Source organism: Pituophis catenifer, unplaced genomic scaffold, assembly GCF_029215685.1.
Source record: "Pituophis catenifer annectens isolate HBS135680 unplaced genomic scaffold, rPitCat1.0.hap2 SCAF_3, whole genome shotgun sequence".
Lineage (NCBI taxonomy): Eukaryota > Metazoa > Chordata > Lepidosauria > Squamata > Colubridae > Pituophis > Pituophis catenifer.
The window spans coordinates 205,893,422-205,907,873 of NW_027256883.1; the positions used below are offsets into that span (position 1 = coordinate 205,893,422).

The 14,452-nt window shown below is 43.5% G+C and overlaps 1 protein-coding gene across 1 annotated transcript in view; it reads right to left on the reverse strand.

The window, feature by feature from the left end:
• LAMA5 (laminin subunit alpha 5) overlaps positions 1-14,452 on the reverse strand; it is a 241,192-nt gene that overhangs the window by 53,987 nt on the left and 172,753 nt on the right. The window contains exons 40-50 of the mRNA XM_070941125.1: positions 14,214-14,375; positions 11,730-11,831; positions 11,554-11,637; positions 10,183-10,413; positions 9,069-9,182; positions 8,786-8,913; positions 6,881-6,961; positions 6,503-6,717; positions 5,335-5,435; positions 1,643-1,823; positions 459-602 (exon numbers count right to left, since the gene is read on the reverse strand). Coding sequence (XP_070797226.1) covers positions 459-602; positions 1,643-1,823; positions 5,335-5,435; positions 6,503-6,717; positions 6,881-6,961; positions 8,786-8,913; positions 9,069-9,182; positions 10,183-10,413; positions 11,554-11,637; positions 11,730-11,831; positions 14,214-14,375 — 1,543 coding nt within the window. The remainder of the gene's footprint in view (positions 1-458; positions 603-1,642; positions 1,824-5,334; positions 5,436-6,502; positions 6,718-6,880; positions 6,962-8,785; positions 8,914-9,068; positions 9,183-10,182; positions 10,414-11,553; positions 11,638-11,729; positions 11,832-14,213; positions 14,376-14,452) is intronic.

Genomic DNA, 14,452 nt, shown 5'->3' on the forward strand with positions numbered 1-14,452 from the left:
CAGGGGGTTGGGCTAGAAGACCTCCAAGATCCCTTCCAACTCTGTTATTCTATTCTATTCTATTCTATTCTATTCTATTCTATTCTATTCTATTCTATTCTATTCTATTCTATTCTATTCTATTCTATTCTATTCTATTCTATTCTATTCTATTCTATTCTATTCTATTCTATTCTATTCTATTTTATTCTATTCTATTCTATTCTACTCTACTCTACTCTACTCTACTCTATTTTTGACAACCTTCATAAAATTTCTCAAACCCATTCAGCACATGGACCTAAGTGAAAATCTTACAAGATACATGTAGGATTTCTGAATCATTCTTAGTTTGGCTAGTAGGACAGATAGGACAGTGATTCCTGCACATCAATGTTAAACCAATATGGAGAATTACAGAAATACCCCAAAACAGATATAGCTGGGACCAAGACACCGGAGGAAAGAAGAAGCCTAACCTTCGCATCTCATGTTGTCTGGACCATCCACCACAGGGATCTCATGCTTCTTTATACAGGTGTCACATTGCTTCCCTGTCAGGCCGTTGGTACAGGTGCATTCACCTGTGCGGGGGTTGCAGGAGCCTCCTTTACACTGGCATTCTGTTGAGAGAACATCGAAGGAGAAAGATTCACAAGCAGGACTGCTTTCAGTCCACGTTAATTGTGGACTGGAATTATTATGAGCGCTATGTGCTTAGAGCTCAAAGCATTGTTAGAGACCCCACACACCTACTTTATGGTCTGTTTCTATTGCTCCCCTCTGGAAGGAGGTTTTGAAGTATTTCATAGAAGGACTACCAGATTCTGTAACAGCTTTGTTCCCTAGGCCATCCGACTGGTAAACTCGCAAGATTTGTTTTTCTCGCCATGTACATGTATTAATCCGAATTAGACTGTGTTGTTCCTCTGTGTCATATAATATATGTGGGTATATCTTTTCTCTTTCTTTCTTTCTTTCTTTCTTTCTTTCTTTCTTTCTTTCTTTCTTTCTTTCTTTCTTTCTTTCTTTCTTTCTTTCTTTCTTTCTTTTCCTTCCTTCCTTCCTTTTCTCTTCCTTCCTTCCTTTGCATTGTTTATGTAGTGTATATTGGACTACAACCCAGTGGTGAAATCCAATTTTTTTACTACCGGTTCTGTGGGCGTGGCTTGGTGGGCATGGCAGGGGAAGAATACTGCAAAATCTCCATTCCCACCCCACTCCAGGGGAAGGATACTGCAAAATCCCCATTCCCTCCTCACTCCAGGGGAAGGATACTGCAAAATCCCCATTCCCTCCCCACTCTTGGGGAAAAGATATTGCAAAATCTCCATTCCTACCCCACTCTGGGGCCAGCCAGAGGTGGTATTTGCCAGTTATCCAAACTACTCAAAATTTCCACTACCGGTTCTCCGAACTGCTCAAAATTTCCGCAACCGGTTCTCCAGAACCTGTCAGAACCTGCTGGATTTCACCTCTGCTACAACCTTAGCCCTAACCCAAACACCACTATGTCTTCCTATTTGCTTTTGTATTTTATTCTATAATCTAATAAAATGTTTAGAGTAAGAAAAAATATGTGCCCTCTGTTTTAGGCTTGGGGGGTGGGGTGGGAATCTGAGTTTTCTATTAGCAAGGACTAAATATTAGGAAAGGAACTCACTGGAGCAGCCATCTGCACTGAGCCCCCAGTATCCAGGAGAGCATTGCTGACAACGAGGACCACTGACGCCTGGACTGCAATCACACTGGCCATTCTGGGCATGGCAATTGGGGCTCACCGATCCAATGTCACAGTCACACCTTTGGCAGCCCAAGCAGGTTTCGTAGCCATAATACCCTTCCTAAAAAGGAAAAAAAAAAAAGGGGGGGGGGGGTTGCATCCGGATTTTAATAGTTATAACAGTGGTTTACAGGAGCCATGTAGTGGCCTAGAGGTGGAGCTCTTGCCTCAGAATCAGGAGGCTGTGAGTTCGATCCTTGGTAGAGGCAGACATTTCTCTCTCTGGGCACAATGAGAATACATCTCCTGAAACAAACTCCGTATTGGTGACAGGAAGGGCATACGGTCAGTAAACACTCAGCTCCATTCAACTGCCCAGACTCCACCCCGCAAGGGATTATGGGGTCGTTAAAAGAGGATGATGATAACAGTGGTTTACAGAAGCTGCTCTGCACTCAAATAAGGGCGGTAAATCATTCTGAAGAATCTCTCCAGGCAAATGGGATGAAGGAAAGAAAGACGGCACCTATTAACACAGGATATTTTGACCATCTCCATTTGGGACATTGAACTCTAGATCAGGGGTGTCCAACCTTAGCAACTTTTTTTTTTAATTTTTTATTATATTTTTATTGTTAAAGAATAACAAAAAGGAAAAAAAATCAATACAAAAATCAATAGTAAGGAAAGAAAGAAAAATTTCCCCCAACGTGCTATACAAACGGAAAGGAAGTTTTAGGAAATTGAAGTCTTCAATTCTTCCAGAAATCTCTTTGATAAGGTACTGGTGGTACAACCTTAGCAACTTTTAAGGTCTGCGGACATCAATGCCCAGAATTCCCCAGTTACCCATGCTGGCTGGGGGAGTTCTGGGAGTTGAAGCCCAAGGTCTTAAAGTTGCCGAGGTTGGACACCCCTGTTATAGATGCTTACTGCAAATTGTAGGACTCTTGAAGGAATAGAGTTAAAGCCCAATACAGTATGAGACGATGGTTGTGGGCCATGCCAGGCTGTGCTGAGGCACCCCGCTATGTTATTTCTTCCATATGAAAGCAGCCTGAGGAGCATATCTATAAGGGGTTGAGGTGCTCCTAACCAATTGGTAACCAGCTGTCCAATTCCTCCTCTTCCTCTGAGGATAAGGCAGATTCAGGTTGAGTACAGAACTCACAATCTCCAGCAGCACTGGAGTTCTATACTCTCACTGCTTACAACTCTGTTGACATGCACACTGTTGTAAGTGAAGGCAGGATCTAGGACAAGAGTCCAGACTAGGAACTCAAGTTAGATGAGGAGGAGAAGCTAGGGTATAATCAGATGTTATTGTTTAGAAAATAAAAGCTGGCTGGGTGACTTTGGGCCAATCACCAGGAGACTGTGAGTTCTAGTCCCGCTTTAGACATGAAAGCCGGCTGGGTGACTTTGGGCCAATCACCAGGAGTCTGTGAATTCTAGTCCCGCCTTAGCCATGAAAGCCGGCTGGGTGACTTTGGGCCAATCACCAGGAGACTGTGAATTCTAGTCCCGCCTTAGCCATGAAAGCCGGCTGGGTGACTTTGGGCCAATCACCAGGAGACTGTGAATTCTAGTCCCGCCTTAGCCATGAAAGCCGGCTGGGTGACTTTGGGCCAATCACCAGGAGACTGTGAATTCTAGTCCCGCCTTAGCCATGAAAGCCGACTGGGTGACTTTGGGCCAATCACCAGGAGTCTGTGAATTCTAGTCCGACCTTAAGACATGAAAGACGGCTGGGTAACTTTGGGCCAATCATCAGGCGACTGTGAATTCTAGTCCTGCCTTAGCCATGAAAGCCGGCTGGGTGACTTTGGGCCAATCACCAGGAGTCTGTGAATTCTAGTCCGACCTTAAGACATGAAAGACGGCTGGGTAACTTTGGGCCAATCATCAGGCGACTGTGAATTCTAGTCCTGCCTTAGCCATGAAAGCCGGCTGGGTGACTTTGGGCCAATCACCAGGAGACTGTGAGCTCTAGTCCCGCTTTAGACATGAAAGCCGGCTGGGTGACTTTGGGCCAATCACCAGGAGACTGTGAATTCTAGTCCCGCCTTAGCCATGAAAGCTGGCTGGGTGACTTTGGGCCAATCACCAGGAGACTGTGAATTCTAGTCCCGCCTTAGCCATGAAAGCTGGCTGGGTGACTTTGGGCCTGTCCCTCTCTCTCAGTACAAACCATGTTGCTGGATTGTTGTGGAGAAAATAGGAGGAAGGAGTATTAGATAAATTCCCCACCTTGAGTTGTTTATTAAAAAAAAAAAGAATAAAAGTGAGAAATAAATAAATAAATAAATACATACATACATATATACATATATCCAAGATGGAAACAATGTGCTGAAAACCGACTGGAGATGAGGGGGTCCCTTTTATTTACGATATAGAGAATGGATTCCTTTCCCTCACTCCTGTAATCTTATTCAAGAAAGTGGAGTGATCATTTTGATTCAAGCAGGGGGTTAGGTTTTTCTCTACTCAAATGATTGAAGCTGTCAAACTTCCTTTTTATTTATATAAATAAAGGGTGACTATGGCCTGCCATTCCATACCTACTCACCGCTAATCATTCTGGTTTGGCTGGGCAAGAGAGAAAACACAGTTACGTGGGGATACCTGGCCTACTTTTATTTATTTTATTTTATTTTATTTTATTTTTATACCGCCCTTCTCCAACAGGATTCAGGGCGGTGAACAGCCGAGATAAAACATAACCTATAAAATTTAAAAAACAGTTTAAAAGACATTAAATAATTTCGGCCCTCAATTTAAAACAACCCAGTTAAAACCAATTTCAAATTAAAACCGAAAGGATGGGATCAAGCCAGCCCGGCTAGATGAAATAGATGTGTTTTCAGGGCCCAACGAAAAGTCCGGAGGTCTGGTATCGTGCGTATCTCCGGGGGTAGGTCGTTCCAGAGGGCAGGTGCCGTCACAGAGAAGGCTCTCCCCCTGGGGGTCGCCAGCCGACATTGTCTGGCCGACGGCACCCTGAGGAAGCCCTCCCTGTGCGAGCGAACTGGCTGGTGGGAGGCTATTGGCAGCAGAAGGCGGTCTTGTAGATACCCCAGCCCTAAGCCCTGGAGCGCTTTAAAGGTGGTCACCAACACTTTGAAGCACACCCGGAACACATGATGTTTGTTACGTGCAAATACAGAAGTTGAAATCAACAGTGTTTATTAACAGAACCCCATCAGCGACAAAACCACAAAAAACCCACAATGCCTGTGGGACAGTGATGGGATGCTGCCAGTTTAACAACTGGTTCGGTGAGCCCGCGCTTCATGCATGCACGCAAGCTTTGCACACGCATGTGCCTAAGGCGCTTGTGCGCAGCGCTGAAAATGGAGCATTTAGAAGCTCAGCGGCCTACCCTCCAAGTCAGCAATGGTAAGTAGAATAGCAAGGGAGGGGGGGGGAATCAGCTGTGCTGCGCGATTGAGATGAGCTACAAAGCAGGAAATAAAGGACAGGATAGAGCGGATGCGGGTGGGTGGGGCCAATTGATCGTGGGAGCTACCAGTTTACCCGAACCGGCTGAATACCACCTCTGCTGTGGGATACATCTCACCAATGCGGTGCAGAGAATTTAAGGATCAGGGAGTATCGGTCTATTTTACCTGACAGCGATCACAGTGCTGACCTGTCACCCCAGGCTTACACCGACACTGGCCAGTTTTAGGATCACACGAGTCCATCCCACAGGGAAGACAGCTGCACTCTACAAGGAGAGAAAGAACTTTAAGAAGATTTCATGGCTTCTATTTCCGCTGGCCAACTGTCAGCAGTTCGATTCTCACCGGCTCAAAGTTGACTCAGCCTTCCCTCCTTCCGAGGTCGATAAAATGAGGAGCCAGATTGTTGGGGGCAATAGGTTGATTCTGTAAACCTCTTAGAGAGGGCTGTAAAAGCACTATGAAGCGGTATATAAGTCTTAAGCGCTATTTCTATTTCTAACGAAGTACGTAAAATTTGACCAATGTATTTACACCTTAGCTTCAGCAATACAGATAATCCTCAATGTCTGACCACAACCGAGCCCCAATTTAGCTGTTAAGTGAGTTTTTCCCGATTTTATGACCTTTTTTTTTGCCACTGTTGTTAAGTGAAATACTGCACTTGTTAAGTGAATCGTATGGTCATTAAACAAATCTGGCTGCCTTCATTGATTTGCTTGTTGGAAGCCAGCTTGGGAAGGTCACAAATGTTGATCACATGACCCCAGGGCAGTGCAACCGTCATAAATACCTGCCAGTTGCCCAGTGCCCGAATTTTGATCACATGACGTTAGGGATGCAGCAATGGTTGTGTGAAAATTGGTCATAAGTAATTTTTTAAAGTGGCGTTGTAACTTTGAATGGTCCCTAAATGAATGATTGTAAGTCAAGGACTACCTGCATTTTCTATTGAGAAAAAAAAAATTCACCAGGTTTACACTGGGGGAAACTGAAAAGATTTTTATCTTTTTTTATCTTTTCAAGCAACTATCTTGAATAAAAAGGGAAAAACTATCTGAATATAAATGTAAGAAACATATAAAGACTATTAAGACTTCACCTGTGAGACCAGCATTTCAATTTTTTTTAAAAAACGGTAACAATAACAGAGTTGGAAGGGACCTTAGAGGTCATCTAGTCCTACTCCCCTGCTCACGCAGACCTATACTAGAGATTCGAACCGCCGACCTTTCTGATCGACAAGCTCAGCGTCTTAGCCACTGAGCCACCTATGGAGCCCATCATCACTGTGTGTGAATGCACCCAAGAAAGAGACTGCTTGTAGACCTACCGGTGCAGTTCTTTGCTACGACTGCATCACCATAAAATCCAGCCGCGCACATTTCGCATCGGGGCCCTGCAGTGTTGTACATGCACCCGGTGCAGACCCCTGTCAACGTGTTACAGTCGCTGAAGAGCATGTTGGGGTCAGCATTCCCACTGCAGTCACAGGGCTGGCAGGAGCTGCCGATCACGAGAGGGTTTCCATAGTAACCTGGAGCACATCTTTGGAGGAGAGAAGGAGGTCTTACAGAGCAGCAGCGCGAAGTCCTCCGCCGGTGGCCTGATTCTACCAGTGGAGAACCGAGCAGCCCCATCCTGCCATACATGGATTGGATCTTAAGCAAACCAAGTTGAAAAGAGCTGAAATTCAAGTTATATACGGTACCGTTCACACGAAAATCCGGCATAACCAGGCTTGCAAAGACACTGCGTGGTGGAGCCTTTGTAGATGCATCCCGTGGCAAAGCTAAGACGAAAATGGGAAGAGAAAAGAGCTATTAAAGTTTGCACCAAATAAAGCTACTGTCAAGACTGAAACACTTTACTTCTTCTGAGCTGCTTCTATGCCTTTCATCCAGAATGGAACGCTAAGCTTTCCTCTACGGACCATGAGAGCCAAGGTCGCTGCTGCAAGTGTTAGACAGAGACACAAACTGTTCCCATAACAAAAGGAAGTCTTACAATTGGACAATGTGAACAGCCAGGGATGGGGAGAAAGGGAATCTATTGTTTAAGCTTTTGCGTGGAGAAACCAGAGCTGGTTTTTGCTTCTGCAGTTCCGAGATGATGTATCCAATAAAGTTATACTTTTGGGAATTCAAAGATCTTGAGAGTGTCTACTTCTTTTGGGTTTGCTAGTCAGATCGCTGACAGTTACGTTGTAATTGCATCGGAGTCCCTATGATTCTTATGGAATTAGCAAACTGGAGTAAATTCAGGTAGTTCTCAGTTTACGACAATTGAACCAAAAATTTCCATTGCTAACCGAGACGAGTGAGTTTTGCCCCATTTTATGACCTTTCTTGCCACAGTTGTTAAGTGAATCACTGCAGTCGTTAAGTTAGTGACAAGACTGCTAAATGAATCTGACTTCTCCATTGACTTTGCTTGTCAGAAGGTCACAAAAGGGATCGCATGAGCCCCGGGACATAGCAACCGTCATAAATATGAACCAGTTGTCAATCATCTGAATTTTGATCATGTGACCATGGGGATGCTGCAATGGTCGAAAAATGGTCATAAGTCACTTTTTTCAGGGCTGTTGTAATTTCTATCAGCCACTAAACAAACTGTTATAATAGCAATAGAAAAAGCACTTATATACCGCTTCACAGTGTTTTACAGCCTTCTCTAAGTGGTTTACAGAGTCAGCCTTTTTGCCCCAACAATCTGGGTCCTCATTTTATCAACCCATTGATAAAATGGGTAAAAGATAAAAGATCCCAGATCTTCGTACTTTCCATCGCGCACTTAAGACCTTTCTCTTTCACCAAGCTGGGCTGGCATAAATCTCTTCATTGTTCTAAATCTTTATGCTGAAAATTCTTAACCGATGAGCCAAATTGGCTTAATCATCTTATATTCACATTTTATATGTATATTATGTTAACTGTTCACCGCCCTGAGTCCCTCAGAAGAAGGGCGGTATAAAAATTAAATAAATAAATAAATAAATAAATAAACCATAGAAGGATGGAAGGCTGAGTCAACCTTGAAATGGTCTGAACTGAACTCCTGACAGTGAGCAGTGACTTAAGCATGCAATCGGTAGTCCTCGACGTACGACCACAATTGAGCCCAACATTTCTGTTGTTAAGTGAAACATTTGTTAACATGTGCCCCATTTTACGACCTTTCTTGCCACAGCTGTTAAGTGAATCACTGCAGTTGATAAGTTACTAACCCGGTTGTTAAGTGAATCTGCCTTCCCCCTTGACTTTGCTTGTCAGAAAGTCTCAAAAAGTGATCACATAACCCTGGGACACCCACAACCGTCATATATACGAGTCAGTTGCCAAGCATCTGGATTTTGATCACATGATCATGGGGAATGCTGCAAAGGGCATAACTCTGAAAAATGGTCATAAGTCACTTTTTTCGGTGCTGTTGTAACTTTAAATGGTCACTAAATGAACTGTTGTAACTACCTGTACTGCATTCTAACCACTGCGCCACCATGGCTCTTATTATAAGTTGAGGACTACCTGTATGCTCTTCCATAGGCAAATAAGAAGCTAGCACATGATGTGGCTAAAGAATCAAGAGGACTATATGCATGGAAGATACTCACTTGTTAGAGGGAACTGAAAGAGGGCAGGGACATCCTATGCATTGCACGTGTTCCTCAAGGGAAGAGTTGCCCACAAAACCATCCTTACACCTTTCACAGTGATCCCCTCCTGTGTTGTGTTGGCAATTCTACAGAGGGAAAAAAAAAATTAACGATGCTAAATTTCACATATTGGATCTCCGCCTCCACTATATCTGCAGAAGTAAATAAATAATTACTCAGCATTTATTGGAGAAAGCACCTTTGGGGTAAATGGACTTGAACAATCATTTTGTTGACTTACAAGGCATGTTCCAGATCCCGGGAGACACTGATCCGAATGACCATTGCAGTCACATGGAATGCATTTCCCTAGAAATAGACCCTTGATGTCTCTGTAATAGCCTGGAGCACATTCCTAATTGCAAAGGAGATAATATGCATCAGATCGTCATCAATGTAAGGCGTTTGAGACAGAATGCCTGCAAGGAGGTGGGAGCCCTTAACATTCCTCATCTTATTTGAGAGTTTCTCCAGAGGTTTTTCAGTTTGGAGATGATGGATAGATGGATGGATGGATGGATGGATGGATAGATAGATAGATAGATAGATAGATAGATAGATAGATAGATAGGCAGGCAGATGCCCTCTGAGCTTGCTTGCAGGCATTTCATTACCCATACTAGGTAACATCATCAGTGCTAAAATAGATGTCTCTCTCTCTCTCTCTCTCTCTCTCTCTCTCTCTCTCTCTCTCTGTGTGTGTGTGTGTGTGTGTGTGTGTGTGTGTGTGTGTGTGAGAGAGAGAGAGAGAGAGAGAGAGAGAGAGAGGGAGGGAGGGAGGAAGACAGGTAAGGTGATTGACAGGTATAGATAGAGATAGAGATGCACACATATTCAGAATATCTCAGATGACAGAATCAAATCAAATCAAACCTTTATATTATGAATCCTAAATTACTTCTATAACTGACTTTATATAATGAACTGAGGGTTCTGATTACTTGGCATCAGTATTTCCCTCAGCAACTTGAAGATGTGTGGACCTCAACTCCCAGAATTCCTCAGCCAACAGCTGGCTGAGGAATTCTGGGAGTTGAGGTCCACTCATCTTAAAGTTGCTGAGGTTAATAGCAATAGCACTTAAATTTACATACCGCTTCACAGTGCTTTACAACCCTCTCTAAGCGGTTTACAGAGTCAGCATATTTCCCCCAACAATCTAGGTCCCCATTTTACCGACCTCGGAAGGATGGAAAGCTGAGTCAACCTTGAGCCTGGTGAGATTCGAACTGCCAAACTGCTGGTAACTGGCAGACATCAGAAGCAGCCTGCAGTACTGCATTCTAACGACTGCTCCACCACGACTCTTGAGTTGAAGAGCTCAACATGAATTTGGGAGGAAACCGTTTCCTTACCTGGCAAGAATCTCCTCTGTAATTGGCTGGGCACAGGCACAATTCCACACTATTGGCTTGGATGCTTCCACCGGTCTCTGTGGTTTTCTCCAGGATCACCCGATGCAGGGACACAGAGGACGAAATCGGGGAAAAGAGAGCTCGGATCTGAAGCTGCTCCAGGTTATCCAGAACCATCATCAGCTCTTCCCTGGAGACTGGGTTGTGTGTCTCAGTGTGTCTAAAATTACCCTAGGAAAGAAAATTGAGCTGCAGTACAACATTAGTTGGAATGTGATTTTCTAACATCAATAAAAAAGATTATGGCTGCGTTGGATCTTAATTTTTCCATTAACAGGAAATCTGTTTTGGATGGATGGATGGATGGATGGATGGAGACAGAGATAGATAGACTGATAGATAGATAGATAGATAGATAGATAGATAGATAGATAGATAGATAGACAGACAGACAGACAGACAGACAGACAGACAGAGAGACAGATGAGATGGATAGAGATAGATGGGGGTTGGACTAGAAGACCTCCAAGGTCCTTCCAACTCTATTATTCTGTTCTGTTCTGGATAGAGACAGATAGATAGATAGATAGATAGATAGGTAGATAGATAGATAGATAGATAGATAGATAGATAGATAGATAGATAGATAGACAGGAGAGAGAGAGAGAGAGAGAGAGAGAGAGAGAGATGGATAGAGATAGATGGGGGTTGGACTAGAAGACCTCAAAGGTCCTTGGAGCTCTATTATTCTGTTCTGTTCTGGATAGAGAGAGAGAGAGAGAGAGAGAGAGAGAGAGAGAGAGAGAGAGAGATAGATAGATAGATAGGTAGGTAGGTAGGTAGGTAGGTAGGTAGGTAGGTAGGTAGGTAGATGGATGGACAAACAGACAGACGACAGACGGAGAGAGCGGGGGATGGATAGTTAGACAGAACGATAAATAGATGAATCCAATATGGTTGCAATGAAGCCTTTCCTTAAGGCATCATGTCAGAATCTGCAAAAAAACCCCCAGATCTTCAAATCTGAGCTGCTGATATTTTATGTTTCAGTCTACAGCCTCCAGCATTAAAGGTTTGTATACAGCCATTAATGTGAATTGATTGCTAAGCGTAAAGATCATGCTGAAACAGTAATTTGCTTCCAGAACTGAATTAATTTTTATGCACATTAGGTTGCGCTATATTCAGTAACTATCCCACAGTGGTATCCTTTTGACCACCTCTACAAAGCTGGAGATTGAGGCCATCACTCTGCAATGTTCTCCTTCCTGAACAGGATAGGATCTGATCCAAAGCAAGTTTCTAAAATCATCAGAAAACCGCCCCCCCTGATCTTTCACCTTCTCCATGGGGTTATCAATTTCAACTGACCTCCAATAGTTGAAGCTCTCCTTTATAAACCTCTCCAGGAGCGGGATACGACTCTTCAACAAACATAATACTCATTTGGTTTCCCTAGGAAAGGACCAAAAACATATGAATTAAAGAAAACAGAGTTGGAGACTGATGCCATTTAGATCAAAGACCAAGAGGAATGGGAGATCTACCTTGAGGATAACATCTGCCCGGGATTCCATCGGTATGAACACATCACCCCTTTGAATGTCTGAATGCAACTTATACTTCAAATATCCAGCATAAGAGGAGACCTGCATTGAAAGCAAAGACTATGTTGCCCGTAAGGATTTTAAAATCTATCCCAAGCCCCCAATTCCAGGTCTTAGTACCGTGTTTTCCCCAAAATAAGACCCTGCCTTATATTTTTTTGAACCCCGAAATAAGCACACTTCAGAGGTGGGTTTCAGCAGGTTCTGACCAGTTCTGGAGAACCGGTAGTAAAAATTCTGACTGACTGACGTTTTCAAGGGATAAAAAATCAGAAGAGTCCAGTTGCCTTTTGCAAAGGCACCTCTGGATGGTTGAGACTCTCCATCGGCACGTCCTACGGCTGACTTTCCTCTCTCATTAACAGCTTGTGACAGCTGTGTGCTCCTCTTGTTAGAAGATCTCCAGAAGATTGAAAGTGACTTCCCCGCCCTGCAACATCAGTTGACAAGTCTCAACACCACCTCAATTGCCTGGGCCCGCCTACACAGCATCAACGGCTCCATGCAAGCCATCACTGTATGTGGAGCTTCCCAGTTAAATTGTTCCTCTTCCGATTGTTTACAACAGGGGTGTCAAACTCAATTTCAGGACTGTGGTTGACCTCAGGGGGCTGGTCGGGTGTGGCCAAATGGGTGGGTGTAGTCAACTATGGTGGCCAGCTTGATGCCACTCTCTGGGCATCAGAGGTGGGTTTCAGCACCGACTGGAGAACTGGTAGCAGAAATTTTGAGTAGTTCGGAGAACCGGTAGTAAAAATTCGGACTGGCCACGCCCCCATCTATTCTCTGCCTCTCAAGTCTCAAGATCGGGAAGAAATGGGGATTTTGCAGTAACCTTCCCCTGGATTGGTGAGGGAATGGAGATTTTACAGTATCCTTCCCCTGGAGTGAGGTGGGAATGGAGATTTTACAGTATCCTTCCCCTGCCATGCCCACCAAGCCACATCCCACCAAGCCACGCCATGCCCACCAAGCCACGCCCACAGAACTGGTAGTAAAAATGTTTGAAACCCACCTCTGAAGCATTTGGCCTTGTTTTCAGGGAGGTCTTATTATTTTGGGGTGCGTGGAGCAAGACGGGGCTCTTCTTACCGTCTTACCTGATTTCCAGCTCTGTCTCCCTAACCCTAACCAGAGGAAATGGCAGGGACCAGCTGTGCATGCGGTTTAATATTTTTGGGGAGGGCTTGTTTTTTTGGGAGGACTTATTTTCAGGGAGGGGGGTATTTTAGCGCATACGCTGAAAAGCCCGATGGGGCTTATTATCCAGGTAGGTCTTATTTTAGGGGAAACAGGGTACCAAGTTAATTTAAAACTTTTCTGTACCAAGGATTCTATTTTAATTAAGTGACATTTGTCAGGTGGAAAAGTACTTTTTAAAATTAAGACGGTAAGACTATCATGGTGGAATGAATAGAAAGAGATTAAGTGGCACAAGGGATCCTGGGCTGTTTCGTATCACTTCAAAGCAAAGAAATGTTTGTTTGAATTACTCATATTCCTCCGTTTAGAAAAGGGGAGATCCTTGGCCCTGGGGGGCGAATCCTACTTTTTGACCCATGTTTTTGTTTTTCTATAAAACAAAATATTACAGCTTACTTATAACCACTTGGTATCAACAGTTTTTAAAAAAACTATTTTTTAGAATTATTTTTTGACAGAAGCATCTCAACTATTTTTAAATACGAATTTGTATGTAGAAGAATAGCAATAGCACTTAGACTTATATACTGCTTCACAGTGCTTTACAGCCCTCTCAAAGCGGTTTACAGAGTCAGCCTATTGCCCCCCAACAATTTGGGTCCTCATTTTACCCACCTCAGAAGGATGGAAGGCTGAGTCAACCTCGAGCCTGGTGAGATTTGAACTGCCAAATTACAGGCAGCCGGCAGGCAGCAGAAGTAGCCTGCAATACTGCACCCTAACCACTGTGCCACCTCGGCTCTCTATTAATATATATCTATTTCAAATTTAGCAGAAAACTTAATGGATTTCTAGACTACTACTGAATGAAGTTGAAAAGTGAAGTATTTTAAAGTTACAAAAAATCTAGTGACACCCAAAACTTTAAGATATGGGTTTTTATGTGCTTCAGAAGTAAAATCTAGCATTTGTCAATTTTATTTTTTCAACGGATATAGCCACTCACTCGGAACGTGATTCCATGCGGCATGCGACATCATGCTAAATTTAATAAAATCTCATAGTGACAATATTAATACATTGCAAAAAACTTTTTAAAGACATAAACAACAACACCAAAGTTTTATGTAGCTGGTTCTTTATCATGTAAGTTGACCCAGAAGAAAAAATTTTGGTTCTGAGGAATCTAAATATCATTTCAAATATTAGAATTCAGCTTTTGAGCATTAAGACACTGGAATATTTTGGCAAAAATTGCATTATCAGCCCTGAATCACTTACCTGATCTCCAAGATAAGAACTGGGGGCATGCCAATAAAGTTCCTGGAAAGCATCTGGAAACTGCCGAAGATCAGCGTGAACAGTCTCGTCTTCCAAGCTGACTGAAGTGGAAGCTCCTTGGCGGTCTCCACTCAGCAAAGTCCACCCACTCATGTCAGTGAACTAGAAGACACAGATCTTGATAAGTAAATGTAGGCTTGCTGAAGGGCTCAGAAGCTTTTAAAGGTTGAGAGCTGTTA